General features: G+C 41.2%; 1 protein-coding gene across 3 annotated transcripts in view; it reads left to right on the forward strand.

Moving 5' to 3' along the window:
* The window catches only part of GGACT (gamma-glutamylamine cyclotransferase), a 28,454-nt gene that overhangs the window by 408 nt on the left and 8,119 nt on the right, over window positions 1-19,927 (forward strand). The window contains exon 2 of one of the 3 annotated variants that reach the window (XM_072347057.1): window positions 191-271. The exons of 1 other annotated variant lie outside the window; for it this stretch is intronic. In XM_072347057.1, the coding sequence (XP_072203158.1) occupies window positions 250-271 (22 nt within the window). In that variant the 5' untranslated portion in view covers window positions 191-249. Of the gene's footprint in view, window positions 1-190; window positions 272-9,139; window positions 9,199-19,927 lie in introns of all 3 variants that reach the window. One more of the 3 variants, XM_072347065.1, reaches the window with a different exon arrangement.

The following is a 19,927-nucleotide window of genomic DNA, read 5'->3' on the forward strand; positions in this document are numbered from 1 at the left end:
TCCTTAACCTGTGAGATGGCCCCGGCGTGCTGCTCCTAAGCGGGCCTCCCGTTCGTGATCCTCAGAGCGCCCTGTAAGCGCTGAGGTGACCGTGGCTGGGCCTGTCAGGGTTAGGGAAGTGGGTTAGTAAGAAAAACACCTTGCTTAAAAGGAGAACAGAAAGAAAATTGCCCGTGTATCCCTCTGGCAGCTGACAGCGTCCTAACAAGATAGCACCTCAGATCAGTGGCTCTGCCCGCCTTGCTTGGGATGGGATATATGTGCTCTCTTGGTAAGCCTCCCAAGTGTTTCGTTTAACTCAGCCTAATTTCTCTTGCTTTTTTTTGCGTCCTTTTTCATTTTTGAGATATGTAAGCCTTGTGCTTAAGGTTCCTTTAGCTGTGTCTGAGTTAGCTTCCTCATTTTTAGGCTTCAGGGCTTCTTCATTTGCTCTCTGCTTTTTTTTCTGCTGTGTTTTGCTATGCTCTGAGAATGCCGGTGTGGCTTCTTGATAGTGCCTGACTTAGAGAGACAGCAGTGTATCTCCAGAACCCAGCTGCCTGTAGAGTGGACTTCAGTTCATATTCCCTCCAGATTAGTGTTCAAGCGGTGAATCGCCCTCAAAAGCAATTTCCTGGCAATTAAAATTAGGCCATTAAGAAAGGTTTTTACATTGACCACATCTGAATGGGCTTTTTACAGACTTTCTCCCCCGCTCTCCTTGAGAAATCCCTTAGAAGCATGTTGCGTCTCCAGGGTCTCTGTGTCCTCAGCTAACACCTATCTGCTCTCTCTGCCTTCGAGGTCCAGCTCGTGTGAAAACCAACATGTCTTATTAGCTAAGTGTGTTACAGCATTCTATCTGCCATCAGTAAGTAGCGCAGAACAAGCATCCCTCAGCCTGAATTGTCAAGATGTTAAAACAGCTGACTTCCAATACTCTGCCTGTGTTTTACAGTCTGCATGCTATTGCTGACAATTAGCGAGTAGTTAATGATGTGTGCAGGACTTCATTTTGCTTGGATTCTTGCTGGCCGTTTGCTCCTCGCTTTCCAAGTTACTGTGATGTTCTGCATCACAGAGTTGGAAGAATCCTTTGAGTTGGAAGGGACCTCAGGGCTATCTAGTCCCACTCTCCTGCAGTGAACAGGAACACCACAGCTAGATCATGTTGCCCGTGTCCTCATCTATCCTTACTTTGAAAGTCTCCAGAGATGGAGCATCCACCACATCTCTGGGCAACCTGTTCCAGTGCCTCAACACCCTCACTGTAAAATATATGTTCCTTATATCTAACCTAAATCTATCCTCCCTGGGCTTGAAGCCATTTCCCCTTGTTCTGTCCCCACAGACCCTGCTAAAGAGTCTGTCCACTTCTTTTCTGCCTCTCCCCTTTAGATACTGAATATCATAGATATTCATCTTTGTAAACAGCTCTGATTCTATTCATGGGTTTAAGAACACTGGAGTATGAAGGAAAGCTTTGCTCCTTCACAGAAGAGCATGTATCACAAATTCAGTACTTGTTGTCATCTGTTCCTTTTCGTTTTTCTTTCAGTGATTTCTTTATGTGTGAGCAGATTCAGGGTAGAAATACTGTTTAGAATACTTGATTTTATTCTCTAGAAAGCATCATCAGTCAGCTCTTGGTTTCCTTAGCTGATTTCTGATGTGGAAAGCCAGGTGCCCCCAGAGAGCCCAGGGTGAAGGGCAGGCCTGTTTGTGCATCCGATACCCTGCTGTCTCTCCTACCTGCTGTTCACTGAGCACATCCTCTTCACAAAGCAGTGTTGCCTGCCCTATGAGTTGTGCTCTGAGCTGGAGGCTGGTTCCTTCCAACCAGCATCCCTGCAAGCTGCCTTTGTGTTTGCCTGACTCCCAATAGCAGCCTGGCTATTTATTTCTCAGAAGGGCTCGCATCTGCCTGCCGATACAACCATAATCTTTCCCTTCTCTGTCTCTGCTGTCTGTATGGTTGTGTTTGCTTGTTCTTATGGAACTTTGGGGAAGTGAGAGGTTACGTTACTGCCTGATACATGTTATAAATATGTGAGGGTAGGTTCAATCACGGAGGTGCAGTCCTGTGGGTGTACTGGAGTGAAATAAGTGAATAATACATTTCAGGATTGTGTTGTGGCATTCACCTTTTGGTACTTACCCCGGTACATTTTTGCTCTCTGATGGATTACCCAAAATATTTTCTCGCGTAATCATAAACAGCGTTAACAGTTAAGCTACTCCTTGTAGCAAAAACAAAATAAAGCGCCTCTTTTCACTACATTTTGTATGTCGTCTCTTTTTTGAAACAACGTACCATATGCACTGTTGTATACTTCTCTTTCTCTAGAAGAATATGCTCTTTAAGCTTAAATCTGGTCAAGTAGTTCTTGGAACTGTCATGCTTTACGTAGAGTTGAATACGAAGCTTGTGTGACTCTTTAAGTGATATAGACTTCTTAAGCAGAGAACGCTTGCCATGAGAAGTGTTTCCTGTATGGACGTATTCTGTCTTTTTTGCATCTTGTAAGGCTAAATTAACAGGTTAAATATTAAGCAGGTAACCCAATAAGAGAGTGAGTAAATGTATGGAGGCAGTAACGTCATTGAGTTTGCAGATGTAATGCCTCCATGTTCTCCCTCTTTCTGCTAGAATGTTGAGAGCAGCGTTAAATTACTGCCCTTAAATCAAGTCTGTGGCTATTCTGAGTTTTCTGTTCTTTTCATTCCAAAATCTTAATGACATTTTATGGCCCGTGTCAAACAGCTCCCTCTTCCTCACTTCCAAAAGCCAATTAACGCTCAAGAAGGACATTCTATCGATTTACCATTACAGTGTTTTTCACGAATGCCCTTTACATGAAGATTTTGGCTCTTTTCATTTCGGTGAGTTTGTCAGTTGTTTGCTTTTAACATCTTGTGGAGAGCCGATTGAGTATCATGTCACTTCTGATTTCTCTGTCTTATTCTCATTGGGATTACCTGTACAACCACCTCTTTCTTCAGTGTTTGACTCTAATTGCTTAGGACTTTCACTAACAGCTGAAGTTACCGTTGTATTACTGCCATTCTGTCAGAAGTCCTTGGCCATGTGGGATTCATTTTTCTCATCCTTTTCCCTAAAGCACTGCTTTTTCTACTGTTACAGTGTACTTCTATGCTGTAACTGCGAGGGATGGCATTCCAGGTATACCAGACTTCAGCTGTAGGACATTTTCTTCCTTAGCACAGAATTGCAGTTCTGAACGTATGTGTCATCAAGTAATACCAGAGTAATTGTACGTTTCTTTGCCGTCTTTCCATCTATTCGTTCTGTCTGGCCTAATGTACTCCCACTACCTTTGTCACAGCGTAATTCAGGCTGAAAGGGACCTCGGGAGTCTCTCATACAACCTCCAGTTCAAAGCTGGATCATGCGTATGAGCACACCAGGTTGTTCAGGGCCATACCTCGTATGTCTTGGAAACCTTCAGGGATAGGAGCTAGGCAGTTTGCTCCAGTGCTTGGCTGTCTTCATCATTAAAATCCTTTTCCTTGAATCAGGTCAGAGCCTATCTGGTTTCAGTTTATGTTTGTTGCTTGTCAAACTCCCATCTTAAAGGAGTGTGGGAAAACTGCTGCTGGGTCATACAAGAGCCATCCCTTTGCAAGCTGAACAAGTCCATTTTCCTAAGCCTCTCTTCACAAGTCAGGAACTGCTGCCCATTACTGTCTTGGTGGCTCTCCCCTGAGTTCACTGTAGTTTGTCAGTTTCCTTGTACCCAAAAACTGGCCGTGATATTGTAGATACAATCTAATGAGTATCGTGTAAAGGGAGATAACCCATTCCTTCCACCTACTGTGGGTGCTCACATTGTTACAATGCAGGATGCTCGGCACCTTTTTAGCTTCCTTTGTCCAGAAGGGCATATTCAGGAGTCTTGAGTTAGGGATGAATAAGATGCAGTGTGCTCTCTTTTCTGTTCTCAAGGCTGAACAGACCCAGGTCTCTCAGCTTTTCCTCTTAGAGAAGCTCTCCAGGCTCTTTATCATCTTTGTGGCCCTCCACTGCACCCTTTACAGGAGATTCCTATTTTTCTCTACTGGGGAGCTCAGAATTGGATGCAGTAGTCCAGGTGAGGCCTCGCCAGGGCAGAGTAGAGGAGGAAGGTCACCTCCCTTGACCTGCTGGCCACACTCTTTTTAATGCACCTCAGGATGCCGTTGGCCTTCTTGGCCACAAGGGCACACTGCTGGCTCATGGCCAACCTGTTGTTGGGACACCAGGGTCTTTGCAGAGCTCCTCTCCAGCAGGTCATCCCCCAGCCTGTACTGGTACATGCAGTTATTCCTCCCTAGGTGCAAGACTGTATACTTGCGCTCTCCTCTCTTGTATTTCTCCTAATTCCTTGTATCAGCTTGTACCTCTGCTGCAGCCATCTGCATCATAGGGACTGGCTGTCTACATGTCTAGTGAAATGTGTCACCTGTCAGGTTTTGCCTTCTGTTAGGCAGACCAGCTTGTGTACAGTACTTTAATTATATAAGCAGGATTTATTGTTTCTACTGACATGCAGTTTACACAGTGAAGGCTGGTATTTTCAAGTATATAGGTTGAGTAGTTCAGCCATCTAATTGCCATTCAGTTGCTGAAGAGTGTTTATTTCTTGATTGTATCCTTCATGAAGTCTGCTGGTGATGAAGGCTTAGATTCATTTTATGAACTATTTTAAAGACTGAAGCTTGTTCTTTAACTGATTTTTTTTTTCTTCATCTGTGTTTTTAGTTGATAACATGAAGTAGGTAGAAGCATGAAGCAGGTGCCTCCTTCAGTTGTATTAGTATTTGGGGTTTCGGTCTATCATAACGTCAAAAACTGGAAGATGGAGTGTATAAACAAATAGAATCACAGAATCACAGAATGACCCGGGTTGGAAGGGACCTCAAGGATCATGTAGTTCCAACCCCCCTGCCTGGCAGGGCCACCAAACATACGTCTTTACTAGATCAGGTTGCCCAGAGCCCCGTCCAACCTGGTCTTGAACACCTCCAAGGACGGGGCATCCACAACCTCCCTGGGCAGCCTGTTCCAGGACCTAACCACTCTCCTAGTAAAGAACTTCCCCCTAACATCCAACCTAAATCTTCCCTCTTTTAACTTAAAACCATTTCCCCTAGTCCTGCTATTATCAGCCCTTTCGAAGAGTTTGCTCCCCTCCTGGGAGTAAGTTCCCTTCAGGTATTGAAAGGCTGCAATGAGGTCACCCCGCAACCTTCTCTTCTCCAGGCTGAACAAACCCAACTCCCTCAGCCTGTCCTCAGGAGGATTGAAGGAAGTGCAGGAAGGATTGAAGACCGTACCATTCCTACAGGTAGTAGGAATGCTTCATTATCTACTAATTCATTTAAAGCGTGAATTTAATTTGTAGCTGATGGTGAGGGATTCAGCTCACACCTCTTCATGTCTTCTGGTAAAGCCTAAGCGATCAGCCAAGGTTCCTAACTTTGAAGAATGTAGTCAGGTGCAATGAGTACTGCTGTGGTTTGTAACAACTTGTTAATAAAATTGAGTTCTTTTAAATGGAACCCGAGGGTTTGTTGTAGACACAGAAATTTAGTATTAAAATCAGCATGCGATTGTAAACATCTCTTATCCACCATGAGATATTAATTTATTTGGCTCTTAGATTTCAAGGTAGGGTCCCTTCTGTCGTAGGAATTTTGTTGTTTTGTAGATCTCAGAAATGTGTGAATTTCTCTAGAAATCAAAAGTAACAGGTTATATTATTTCCCATCAGGAGAAATACATCCCACAGATGTAGTGCTAGGGATGAAAGCTAAAAGGAAAATAGAAATAAATCAATTTCCTTCAAAACAGTGCTGAGAAAAATAATATTGGAAGTGAGACTGTAAGTAGTGAGTGAGAAATAAGCATCTTGTTTTGTTCTTGTGTTGGATGAATGGTGACTGTAGTTGCCTTGAATGGCATTTGGATGTTCTGACAAGCAAGGTGTTGACGTTAGCTATGATAAGAGTATAAGACCGTGACAGAATTTCATTATGTAATAACTTCTCTTAGAAGAAATTATGGGTTGTTTTAGTGTATAAGGAAATGGTAGATAGGCCAAAGTAAATAGTGGGCCCCAGTTCAAGCTGTAATCTTAACTCCTTTTTAATTCTTGAAATTAACTCTTATATAACTCTCTGAAGTCTTTAACTGTTTTTCTTTTTGAAACGAATTTAACTAGCTGCATTACCTGCAAATTGCTGTGGGTGCTATAATAAAACATTTTGGATTCTGGTAGCACATTCTGGTGTGCTTTGAGCTTGACGGGAAGTGTCGAAGGCTGTTTTAATTGTTGATTTAGGGTCTTTGTTGTGATTCCTAAAGTGGAACTTACAAAATCAATTGGCGGTACAGGAAAGCAAATTTGCAGGTTCAGGTGGTTTGCAAATCCAAAAGTGTGACCAGAAGATGTTGACCAATAAAATAAGTGGTTCTCTCAGCATCTTTGCAGCTTTCCAGTGAAGGGATTTTTATTTTAGGGGATATTGATTCCTTCATTAGGACCTCCATAATTTTTGCTTTTAAGACACAGTGTCATTGCTTTCTCCGCTGCAATCCATCTCTATGCTGCTAAGCACTGGCCTTCTCTTTTACCTTTTGTATAACTCATGTCTCTTTTTTGTGATGACATTCTTTTGGCCTCTAGCTTTTGCTGATATTCCTATTCCAAAGGTTTTATGGGATTATACACTGGCAATATGTTGAATGAGTGTCAGAATCCGCTCCCTTGTTACATTTATCCAGGTCATCTGGGACAAGAGAAAGGTTTTCTATAGCAAGGCACCAAGATCTTGTCAGTGTTACAGCCTGGAGAAACTGGGAATTCCATGGTTGCTACGAAAAGCTGATGGGAAAGGAAGAACGATGTAAAAAAGCCTGAAGAAAGGGATACGTAGTATAAGCACTCATAGTAATAACCTGAAATGAAAATTACTGTACTTTGGAACGGGGAGGTGGTGGAGTCGCTGTCCCTGGAGGCATTCAAGAGAAGAGTAGATACGGCACTGTGGGGTGTGGATAGCGGGCATGGCGGAGAGGGGTTGATGATTTGACTGGATGATCTCAGTGGTCTTTTTGAAACTTAGTGATTCTATGAACTGTACAGTGAGTTGGAAAAGTGAAGTGTGAGATGAGAGTTCCACCTAGAGATTACAAAGTGGAAAATAGAACCTTGCAGTGAACATGGCATTTGGGTATGTTGAAGAGTATCTGTCATCTGCTATTGATTTTTCCTTAAGGTAGTATTTACAACAAAATGTAGACTTCCTGTAGAATGAGTGAGAATCTAATCTCAGTGTTGCATAATGTTTCCACTAAAAGGGGATGGTGTGTGGCAACATACAGCACGTAGGTGGAGTGTGGCAACATGTACTTTGAAGCTAAGCTTTAAAACTACATTACCTTACACTACCCTGTTGTCTACAGGACTGTTCTGTGTTGTGTTACATGTGATATGTGGTGGTACTGTTTGGTAAATATTATGTTTGGATGTGGGAACAGGAGAATAACTTGATTAAGAATAGATAGGACTGCACAGAGCTAAGTCTGCACTGGATGAGAAATTCACAAAGGAGAGAAATGTTTTGACGTAATTTATGGAGTGCAACCCCCAGCTTAATTTTGCCTTAGCTGTAAATTACATAGGGAATAAATGCCAGCGGGGTGTTTATCGTAACATATACATGTTTCCCACATCAGACCACTAACCTGCTCCAAGGTTGCACGGCTTACTGTGATGTAGTTCCAGTACACCAGCAATAAAAACCTTCAGCATGTGAATCCAACCAGATCTTTCTGAAGCTCATTTCAAATATGAGAAAAATAACATGAAGTTATATACTTATTAACTTTGTCTGGTTGGGGAGAGTGTCTCTGGGGAAGGTGACATAAGAGGCTCAAAAACCAAAGAATCTTTTTGACTTCTGTGGACTGCAGATCTTCTTCTTTAATCACTGTCTCCAACAGGAGTCAAATTCAAGAGAGGCTGAGCGTAAAAGAGAGGCAACTTTTAAGAGATTAAATTATATTCTAAGTTGACAGTTTCATCTGATTAAACTCTCCTTAGGCGATGGGCTGTATTTCATGCTTGTAGTTCCAGATATAATGAATCGCTTAGTTGTGCGATTATTTATAGCTAGGTGAACCTTTAAGAGACCTGCTTAGAGAATTAAGCGTCAAACATCTTGGAGAAGACAAACAGGTGCAGTAAAAAGAGAGAAAAGAGGTTTTTTGGTGTCTTTCCATTTTTCTAGTATGAGGCTTCATAGGGAGATACCCTGTCTGGCTATTTTTTCCTCTCTCTTTTATCCTTATTTATGTTTACCTTTACTTATCTTCTGAAATATCAAGAAATGTAGGTCAAAATATATCTGAATCCATCTGCTCATTTAGTCTGTTCTTTTACTGCTGGTAGATTAGATCTTTTAATTAAGTATGCTTAATGACAATTAACGTTATGTTAATGGATGGCACCGAGCATCTTCAACTTTGTACACGATTCATTTTTGCAGTGCAGTTATTTTTCTGATTTCTATGTATTCAAGCAATGATTTGATCTCTGCTATTTGTCCAGCTGTAGTCTATCTGTCCTACATGTAACTTCCATTTCAGTGATGCTGTATGTGAAAACCAGATTAGGATCTATAATTCATCTGCCTTTATTTTCAGTTTAGAATTTTGTTAATTACCACAGAATAATCTCAGAAAATATTTTAGTTATGCATTCATTTAAGAACTTTGTGCTTTCCATCCTTTTGAACTCTGTCAAGATTCAGAGTGTAAAGCTTGTGACTGGCCTTTCAATTCTATGTTCTTTAGATGCATTTCATTTCTCTTAGTGTTCTGGGTGTATGTGCGGTCGACCTTCAGAGTTGATGCAACTGAACTGTAAACAGAGTTGTGCAGAGTGGTGCAGCAACCACGTGACCTGATAGGTATGGTTCTGGGAGAGAGGAGCAGGTGATATTTATTCCCTTTAGGACAGTTTGCCTTTCATGACTCTGCCAGATCAGGTAATGTGGTCTTTCCTTGGGTTAATAATTGAGGTTGTATATAGGGGGTCAGTGGGGGAGGGGAAGAAGGAGTTGTTTTCTGACATTCCTCTCACCCCCCCTTCAGATCTCTACAGAAGACCACTGAAGCCCAACGCCATTTTATCACCTGACTTTTGACTTCAGGTAATTGGGAAGTTGTAGGAGTGTTGTTAGGGGAAAAAAATATGTTAGGAAGCTTTAACATAACAATGGAACATACAGTCTGCTAAGAGAGAAGGTCATTCAACTTCCCAATAATCTTGAGATCTGTAAAAAATATCTGCGTGCACAAAATTACTGCTTGCTTCAGCAGCTCTTCTTGGATCCTACCTTATTATTTCTGTGCTGTGGTCAGAGCTGCTGCTGCTGCTATAACTTGTTTAGCATATTGTCTGAGCTACCACAATATAGTCGATGACTTGCTTTTCCTTCTAAGAAATGTGTGTTAGCTTACCTATTATTATTATTATTTCCCCAAAGCCCTGTGGCATGACTCTGGATTACGTCCGTGCCCATCTGTGACAATTTACCCATGAATCTCTAGTAACTTAACTCCTGTGTGTCTAGAGAGCTCTTGGTGTGTCTTGTCTACAAGTTGCCGCATTGACAGCTTGGAGGAAACTTGTGTGAGGGTATATATTTCCAATTAACTACTTTAATTAATCTGTATCAGTGATTTGTCTTACCAGCTTGCTATCAATAGAGCAAATGCAACATATGCCTGTAAGCAAAATAAGGTTTATATTTTTAAAATCTCTGATAGTAATTATTTCAGATCTTCTTATGGCTAAGTTATGTCATGTCTGCGATCTGAAAACAGTAGCATTTAACAAGTAAAAGAGGCAAAATTAAAAGAAGGCCTGTTTTTTTAGATTTGGATTTGTAGCTGCTTTTATTTTCCGTATTCGGAATAGGATGACTGTCTTGCAAACTCTGAAGGGCAAAAGTCTATGCTGCTTTCTACTTGAGGAGCCAAAGCTTCCAATGGGGAGTGGCAATAGTGATCTGCCAGGCTGTTCTTGAGGCTGTGATGGCAGAGTCCTGGGTCACTCTCTTACTTTGCCTTCTTTCAGTGCTGTTATCAGGGCAAAGACGTACTGCTGGCCTGGCACTGCTCTGCCCTTCAACCGGGCATACCCTCTGTCTGGCAGATGTGTACATGTTCCAACCAACAGTAGCTTCAGGACTAAGAACAGTCTTTCTGGAAACATTTGATTCATGCCCTCTCCTTGGAGGACTCTTACCCATGTCTCCTAGGAACATCTGGTCTTGTTGCAGTTTGTCCATTTGAAGCTGCATCAAAGTGCAAAAGCAGGATTTGGATGGTCCAAGAGCATCGGATGTAGAAGTTTGGGTTATAACTCTGAGTACAGTTGTCAGGTGCTGTGTGGAATAGGAATGGGCAGGAATCCAACATTTTGTTCTCACTTCTCCGGGGTATTGCTATTTGGAAGGAAAAAAAATCCAACGTCAAGTAATTGCACAGTGTCTGTAAACAGGTCTATAAACCTGTCTATAAACAGATTCAGAGTGGGTTCTGGAAGTCTCTTCTCATGGTGATGATAGAAGGGATCCAATGGCTGGACTGCTGCATCAACTTCTTGCTGTTCGTATGCAGGCTTCATAAATCTAGCACTCCTTTCTATGCAGAGCATATGAATTAACCTGCTGTTTGTTTCTCCATTTTTGGAGGAGAGCTAAGAGACTACCTAATGCAGTTCCTTGGCAAAACACAAGTTCAGAAGTAGTACTGTTATTTCGGATAGAGATTTGACTAACCTGCTGCTTAGTATTACTAAGTATGACAGTGGACAATTCCCAGCCCTCCAAGGTGATCTAGGCTTTTCTGAGGCACTGGGTAACCAGGAGATAAATCAGTCTTTCCTAAGATCTGTATTTGGAATTTAAGTTCATTGGTTCTTCTGTCAAAGTAGATGTGGATTTAAGCTTTTTTCCTCTTCCTTTAATTAGTACATGACCTATTTTCTCTAAAATAAACGATCACAGTACAGTCTTACCTCCCCATGTTTACTTGACCTGTGATTACTCTCTCTCCCTTCTGTCCAACTGATCACATTTTAGAAGTATGGAGCTCAGAGCTGCGTGTAGTATTCTATTTGTGACCAGATCAGAGTTGGAGATTATGTTCACGTGTCTTACTAATGATGCACTTGTTTGTACATAAACATTAGGATATTTTTTCCAAGAGTACCACATTGTTGACTCATGCTGAGTTCATGATTATTATAACTGCCAAATCTATTTCTGCAGAGCTTCTGTTAAGCTTATCTTTCCCCAGATTTTGTTTATGCAGTTGAGTATTCCTGACTAATCTTGGAACTCAGCACTGACCTTGGTTGAATTGCTGCTGCAGAGCAGTAGCTCTGCAGGGAATTGCAGGGCAGAAGATTAGTTTCGTGCACTGCCTTTTGCATTGTGGTATTACCTGCATCTTTCACGTGAGTCAGTATCTTCATTGCCAATATTTCTCTGCTACCTGAATGAATGTACTGAATTTTATGCATATTTCTAACCAATTTTTAATCTGAGTACCAACAGTTTGTGTTAAATCATGGGTATTTTCTGGCTTGCTTAGGAGAATGTCTTGAGTGACAGTATGAAGCGTTCTTCCAAGGCCAAGATTAAATAAAACCAAAAACCTCCTCTAGATAAAGATCATTGTTTTTCAGGACCAGTATCATTGTTTTTCAGGACCAGGCTGCCCAGAGAGGCTGTGGAGCCTCCTTCTCTGGGAATATTCGATACCTGCCTGGACACTCTCCTGTGCCACCTATTGTAGGGAACTTGCTTAGTAGGGAGGTTGGAGTGGATGACCTAAAGAGGTCCCTTCCAAACCCTGCAGTTCTATGGTTCTTGAATTAATGATGGAAAAAGTGAGCGTCTCCATATAAATGCTGTCTCCTAGGTCTGTCTTGGCAGTATTTTCCCAATCATCCAGGCAGTTCATTCTGATCAGCATCTCCCACTGAGTGCGGGTCAGGGAGGAGATGTCTAGAGCATCTCAGAAGAGTAGCCAGACAAACTTTTCTGACCTACATATTACCTCAGCAGCTGTGCTTCTGCTCCTGATCTTGTCAAGTTGAAGTACATGCTTGTTGAGATGACCACAGAGCGCTTGCATGTCTGGGAGAAAAGGGCTCTATGTTTTAATCATTGATCTTCGTTGTTGTTATTATTTTACTCTTTCCAGAAGAGATGAGGGGCCAGAGAGTCCTAAAACAGTTCATTTGTTTTTTCTCCCTTCTCCCTTCTGAAATACTGAAGAAGCTGGAGAACAAGCGGAGTTGTTAAATAGATGGTGCGTGTAAAACATGTCTAACTTCATTAGCCCACCAGACCTAGTTAGTCTCTTTAAAAAGTCGTTTTTATAACCATCTGTTAACTGGGAGGAAAGCTCTTTTTTTATTAATGATTTGGAATCCCTCTTCTCAGGGTTGAGGGTGGGTTTTTTTCTGCTTTCAGGTTTTGTTTTTTCCATCAGTATCTTGATCTGAAGATCCTGCTGCTGTTCTCTTTTGATCTTGCTTTATTTAGGGCTGTATTGTTTGACTGCAGTATTAAGGGCTGTGCTGCTTTGCTATCCATCTTTTAAGTGATGTGGTTTTCAGTAATCAAAAAGCTGGCTGGCACAAATGATTTGAGAGGTAGTAAACACCTTGCAGGAGCATAGGAATCTCTACTAAATATTGTTCACCTGCTGTCAGTGTTAGCCTTTCTGTTCTAGCTTTAAAATCCATTATGGCTGTACTAAAACTTGAATATCCACATCCATAGAAACACTGAGAAAATAAAGGCAATACAGCTTTTGGAAAGTTTTCTTTAGGAAACTCATAATTAGTGAGTGTCGGTCTTATTCCACAGTATTTTAATTTTCTGATAAATTATCTTTTGAAATAGAATCAAAATCTTCTGACAGCTTTAAAGTGTTGCATTCATTTGTTGCAGTACAGCCTTCCATGTGTAAGACATTAATGACACTTCTGAAATTCAGGATCCCTTCAGTAATGCATTTGAATAAGCTATATGTAAGAAACATAGCACGACTTAAATTGTCTATTGGTTGATCTAAATGTCTCCTGGAATCCAGTTTGGATTTCGAATAAGCATCAAAAACTGAGAAAGCTTTCATCCCTCTATGCCCATTATCTTTTTAAGTTTAAAGTTAAAATAATAATAATAAATGCATTTACTTTCACATGAAAGTAGTGAAGTACAGCATTACTCACTGTGGTTGTCTTGGCATTTTCCATTAATTTAATTGTTTTCTTCTTAGAGTGGAAGGAAAGAAGGACCAAAGTATATTTAATCCCTGATATTTGATGGTTTTTTAGTTTAGTGTCTTGGAGATCCAGTTTGCTACAAACAAAAACACACCCCTCGCTGTCTATTCTTAGTGAAATAATCATAATGATCATTAATGCAGCTGTCCTAAGCTGGACAGAAAAGAAGTGGTTTGCCAGTACAAAAATGAAATAGCATTTAGCTGAATTCTGCTTTTTTGCAAATTAAGTGTAGGATTTGTCTTGCTCAAAATTTGGAGGTACAGAATGATTTTTTGCTCTGCTTCGTGTTGTCCTTAACCTTGAGTAAAGGAGGAAGGTTTTTTGGCAGCTTTGTTTCATTTTTAAAATAGCCTGTTATGGCCAGTTAACAGATAATCTGTCACTTAACTGCTAAATCCATCTATGTCCATCATTTCCCATCGTTTTCTATGGTTCCACTTTCATTTGAAATATGACTGCCCTAAAATCAAAGCACACACAACTGCAGAGCATCTTACGTACAAATATACAGCGTTATTCTGCTGACACCAGGTGTTGAAAGTAAAGAATGTAATGCATTATGTATTCAGAAGCACGCTTTTGTTAGCTGAGAGTTATCTGGAGGTAAACGTTAAACGAGTGAAAGTTTGTCATTTCACGATACTTGAAGTGATCTGTTTTATAATAGGCATTCACATGTTGGAAATCAGAAGTGATTTATTCATTACCCATTTTTTCAAGCCATGTCAAACAAGACAACATTCTTGTATTGTTTCTCTCCTTCCTATGCCTTTATTAGTACAGGTGTTATAACTCTTGTTGATTAGATTTTTTTTATTTTAATTAGCATCAGTAAGTGATAATTTGCTTAACACAGAAGTAAAATTATTTGAGATTTCCAAATGTCCCTACATACTTGCTGCCAAATCGAGGACAAATGGTGTTCAGGATAGTAACACGTTAGTATACTTGAAGATTGGAAGCTGCTATAGATTGCTGTACTGAGTGATGTTCAGGCATGGGAATAGAATGAATTCTATTCACTTTGTTCAAGGACTGATTTCTGCAAGAACCAAAATACAAAGCTTTACCATCAAGTTGAACTGAACGGCTCTTTAATAATATTTTTTAGAGAGTCATAGAATGGCTTGGGTTGAGAAGGACCACAATGATCATCTAGTTTCGATCCCCCCTGCTGCAGGCAGGGTCACCAACCCCCAGACCAGGCTGCCCAGAGCCACATCCAGCCTGGCCTTGAATGCCTCCAGGGATGGGGCATCCACAATGTCTCTCGGCAACCTGTTCCAGTGCATCCCAAGCTCATTTAAGATCAGCCATAAAAACAGAGTGCTATGTTTCTCTGGATAACCACAGCCTTCCATAACACAGAGATGGAAGCTCTACCCTTAAGATTCCCGGTCATTCCTCCCACTCGCTATATTTCAACTATATTCTCAACGCTTCAGAAATAATGTTTATGTTTAAAATTATTTGTTAATTATATCTTAAGTTGAAATACATGGTAATTGGTTAATCTGTAAAACCAGCTTTCCGTTGTGTAACGTATTAGATGTGAGGGTGTAGGAGTGTTCACCCAGGACCACCTCTTGAAACTCCCAGACCGTAGTTGCTTAGTCTGCTATTTAGACCTTCTAGGCCAAGATCTTGCAGTGCAAGCAGCATCATGTTTTAAAAGTTGACTGATTTCTTCGTGGTGTTTAGCAAAGAATCGTCTGTCTTGTTGTAGTCTAAAAATAAATAATAAATGGTGGCTGTAAATTCACTTTAAATTAAGGGGAAAGTTGCTAACCAGAAGAAACAGTTGCTTTTACTTGTTTGTGCTTGAGAGTAGGAGTGTGTTGACACCCATTCCCTGTTAGCTTATCATGGTAAGTATTTGTCTGTTTACTTGGGAATTATCTACGTTTTTCTACTTAAAAAATAAGAATTCTAAGTGTTACCTGCAAGTCCTGAATCAGCAGCATGCTTATCTTTGCTATTTTTGTATGTCAGATGATTGTATATAAAAAAGACTGAGCAAACTCAGTGATGGCACGTGAGATGGATGAGTTATCCCTTAAGATAGTGTGGCCACCTCCACAGCCTTATTTTCATCCTTGCTAATGTCATCTAGAGTTCAAGGCTCAGTTGCAATTGAACAATGTCTCATTAAGCATTGGCAACACTGAGTCAACTGTGTGTCCAGGCAACCAGGAAAGCCAATCCTATCTTGGGGTGCATCAAGCATGGCATTGCTATAGCTGGTTAAGGGAAGTGAATGTCTCTACACAGCTCTGGTGCAGTCTCACCCCGAGTACTGTGTGCAGTTTGGGGTCCCACGGTACAAAGTGACATAAAATTAGAGGAGACTAAGTGAAAACCTCATTGCAAAGATCTCATTGCAACCTACAGCTTCCTCACAAGGGGGAGCAGAGGAGCATCGCTGATCTCTGGTGACAGTGACAGGAGGGAATGGCAGGAAGCTGCATAAGGGGAGGACTGGGCTGGAAATCCAGCCCTTCACCAGAGGGTGGTCGCACTGTGGAACTGGTTCCCCAGTTCAGTAGACATGGCACCAAGCTCGTTGGAATTCAAGAAGTGTGAGGACAACGTTCTCAGACATACAGTCTGATTTTTGGGTTGTCCTGTGTGGAGCAAGGAGTTGGACTCCATGGTGCACATGGGTCCCTTCCAGCTCAGGATACTTTATGATTCCACGGACAACTTTCATTTGCTTTTTCCTTTATGGAGTGGCTATTGCAGCCTTTGATCTGGTTGTAACATGGCTTTAGGCCTATGGCCTAGACTTTGTATTGCGCTGTTGTACACCAACTCCTTTTAGCCCTTGGACTGCCCATTCTCCTGGAGTAGGTCTGAAAACCCATTCCTTGGACCAAAGCAGATAATGAATGAACAAGCAATATCTTTCACAGCTCAAATATTCTGAGAAAAGTTGTTAGACTTTTTGCCTTGCTGAGACAAGCGTCTGATGGAAAGGGATGGATAAATGGCAGATGTTAAGACCTTGGGAGAAGTGCTTAAGAAATTTGTTCAATTTTGTTTTCCTTTTATGAATAAAAATGATCAAAGCCCAAGTCAAAAGCTGGCTACACCTTAAGACCTTTGCCTGTGGCATTCAGCACTTGCTCCAGCCTTGTCTGCTTCTTTTCCCGGTGAGAAATTGAGGTTTGCCCCATGGAAAAGAAATGTTATTTCAGCTACTTTGTTTTATCGTGGTGTAGGATCATATTGTGGATGAAGAACACCTGGCTTGTGGAAGTGCAATCCTCCACAAAATTCTCTGTTGCTGGAAAATATGAAACTCTTCTGATGTCTAGAATCTTCAGGTCATCAGATGCAGACATCTGCAGCTACAGGGGAAGAAGTAATAGGTGCTTGCTGTAAGGTAAAACAAGTGTACAAAGAGGATATGAATGAGGAGTAACAGACTATTTGAAAGCCGAAGCTGTTTCAACTCTATTTATTTATCAATCAGGGTTAAAAATAATAGAATGATCAAGGAAACAAATCGCTCTCCAGTCTGTGCACTTGTGCCTTTACACTGATGTTTCTGCATGTAGATGAGGTCACTTGGGTGTAGTTTTCTAAGTAAGATTTTACCAATACCTTTTATGGTGTTTCCTTCAAATTAGTTGTTCTGGCTGTGTCTTACAGCTGTTTTTTGGTGGCTTGCATAGGGATCTGCTGTAGCTGATGAGGATGATATCTTGTGCTGTTGCAACTATTTACTTCCAACATCTTATTTCAATTGCACAGTTCATAGGCTGTCTGAAATGTCTGTAGCATGAACCGCTCCTCCTCAGGATGTGTCATGCATTGATTTGACAGGCACACAACTGCTTGCTTTGGCAGGGCCACTGATAAATAAAACAGCATTGATTTCCAAGGAATTTGAGCAGTAGCTGCTCTCTGTGCTGACTGTATGTACTTTAAAGTAGGCTACCTTAATCTTCCCTTAACTAACTCACTATTCATATACAGTCCTTCCTATGACTTGCTCCATTCCTGGTTTTGCTGCATATTAAATTAAATATTTTTTACTTTTCTCCAAGCCCATCATGTTGTCCTTGTCTAAGGAGGAATCTGGTTTTTTTTAAGATATTTATCCAGGTTTCTTTTAACATTCAGAACCACATTACATATTATTATCCTTATTCATTCCCAGTTTTGTTCTCCTTCCTTCATCAAGTTAGGATCAGAAATTCCTTCTCAAAGGTCACTGTGTCAAATGTTCTATCAGATATGAAACAACTCCTCACGTGAAAGTAAGGATTTCATTCAACACATCTTTACAGTGCACATATGGATTTCTTGTCTTCTTGGTTATCTTTGTTTGCACCAAACAGGAGCTTCTGGTCAGTATGTCTTCTGGAGCTGAATGCAATTGCTGAGTGCCATTTAATGGGTTTTTCAGATGGTCCCAGAATACGTATATGTTTCTTCAGTGTAGAAGATGGCAGACCAGGAAATGCATTTACTTTTAGATAAGGATGCTTTGCTATTTGATGCTTAAGGCAATTTTTTCTTGGAGAAAAAAAGTCAAGATCAGGAAAGCTGAAGTAACTCCTAAGTTTTCATGATGATCTGACTTTTTTTTTTCTTGTAGTAAACTTGGTACTAATTTCTAAACAGAAGTTATATGCTTCAGTGGGACTGAAGTGATTACATACACCTGCTGTTGGTGTTGGTTCTCTGTATCATGGTATCATAGTATCGTGCGAGTTGGAAGGGACCTTAGAGATCATCGAGTCCAACTCCCGGGATTCGAGCCCTCTAGTGTAGCAGAGCGGCAGTTCTGTAGTTTGGATGTATCTGTTTTATTTTGCCTTTTATTATACTAGAAAATGGTGGGGAGAGATTTAGTGCTGAGGTATGGATTAGGTTTTTATTTTCGACATGTATAGCTGTAAGCTGAAATTCACTACATGAGAAAGAGGTCTTTTTATTAAACAAAACTACCCAATACACATAACTTATTGAAGCAAGACTTGCATAGTTATTTAACTAATTAGGCACATAAAATAATGGCCGTGAATTTGTGCTTTGTTTCTCTTCCTGTATTTCATGTGTTAAGTATTACTCTCTCACATGTTCTGTTCACAACCTGAAAGGATGCTTCGAGGCTCCCTCAGTATCAGTTTCTTAGCTTTAAAGAAATTGACCTGAATAAGTTTAAAGAAGGTAAAAGGAGAATATCACAGAAGGAGGATGTGTTGAATATTTTTTGTTTTAACTTTTCCAGTGTTTGTCCATTGGCCGTCTCCAGACAGTGGTCTGACTTGCTTCAGAGCTATCATAGCAAACAGATCATATTACTGCTGTACTACATTATTTTCTCAGTACCCCACTTTTCCTTCTGTGCACATTACTGGCCTCACCTGTGCTCTTCACAGTGTCAAGAAGGGCCTTTTCACCCAGTTAGTGGCATACGTACGCTCACATTAATACTTTTAATCTGTGTTTTTTTAATGAGTATATTTATGCCATTTTATTTAGCCAACCTTTCGTACGTTCCTGCTTCACAACGAACGTGCTTGGCCATTACCCCGTGCTGTCTGTACCCTTCCTGGCTGAGTACTTAAAATAGTGGCTGCATTTAAATCTGGTGGTTCCTCTTTAACAGCTGGTTTTAATCTTTCTCATTTTTATTTTTTCGTGGGCCTATCATATTTTCCAAGAAAAGCATGGCTCTGCATAGAAATGTTATGTGTATACATAAATGCCCAGGGAGGTTGTGGAGTCTCCTTCTATGGAGATATTCAGGACCTGCCAGGACACCGAGCTGTGCAACGTGGTGTAGGGAACCTGCTTTGGCAGCGCGGTTGGACTTGATGATCTCTGGAGGTCCCTTCCAACCCCTACGATTCTGTGATTCTATGAATGCTATAAATGTATGTGAATTACCTTTCTTTGGCCCTTAGAAGTTGCCTACCCAAGGAATCATAGGCTGAAAATAAAGTCTGTCAGGATTTTCTAATTCTTAATTTCTGCCAAGTTTATCAAAGGTTTGTGTTTCAGTGACTCATCTACAGTGATGTAGGTAGCTGGTTCCCAGGAAAAAGGAAACAATAATTCAGTATTATATGACCCTGCAGCCAGTACAGAATTGCTCTCCCTGCTCATCTCTTACTATTACACCAGGAGCTCGCTGCTGTCTCACCTGCCAACTGCATGACAAGGCCTGAGATGACACCACATGGATTCTTGTGTCACCCGGGACTCACAGGCTGCTGGGGCTCTGAGCATCGCCCACACTGGGCCAGCTGAAAGGTGTGTGTGGCCAGGGAGGCTGCTGTGCTGATTGTTGTTGAAAAGCTTCCTCCAGTCTGAGCCCCATCTCTGAGGGATGAGGGAATGGAGCCTCCGCAGAGCAGGTACTGCTGCACTGGGACCAGCCGGGCATCTCTCTGCTCCATACAAAGTGTTACTGTGCGGTGTTTTCCACATCCCGTTCCAGCGCTGCTTTGTGGAACGGCACCTTGCGATCTAGCACAAACCTGATCTTTTCTCCCTCACCAGCTTTTCAGCATAGAAAAATGAGTTCCCATGCTTAGGTACTCAGAGTGTTT

This window comes from Excalfactoria chinensis, chromosome 1, assembly GCF_039878825.1.
Source record: "Excalfactoria chinensis isolate bCotChi1 chromosome 1, bCotChi1.hap2, whole genome shotgun sequence".
NCBI classification, from domain to species: Eukaryota; Metazoa; Chordata; class Aves; order Galliformes; family Phasianidae; genus Excalfactoria; species Excalfactoria chinensis.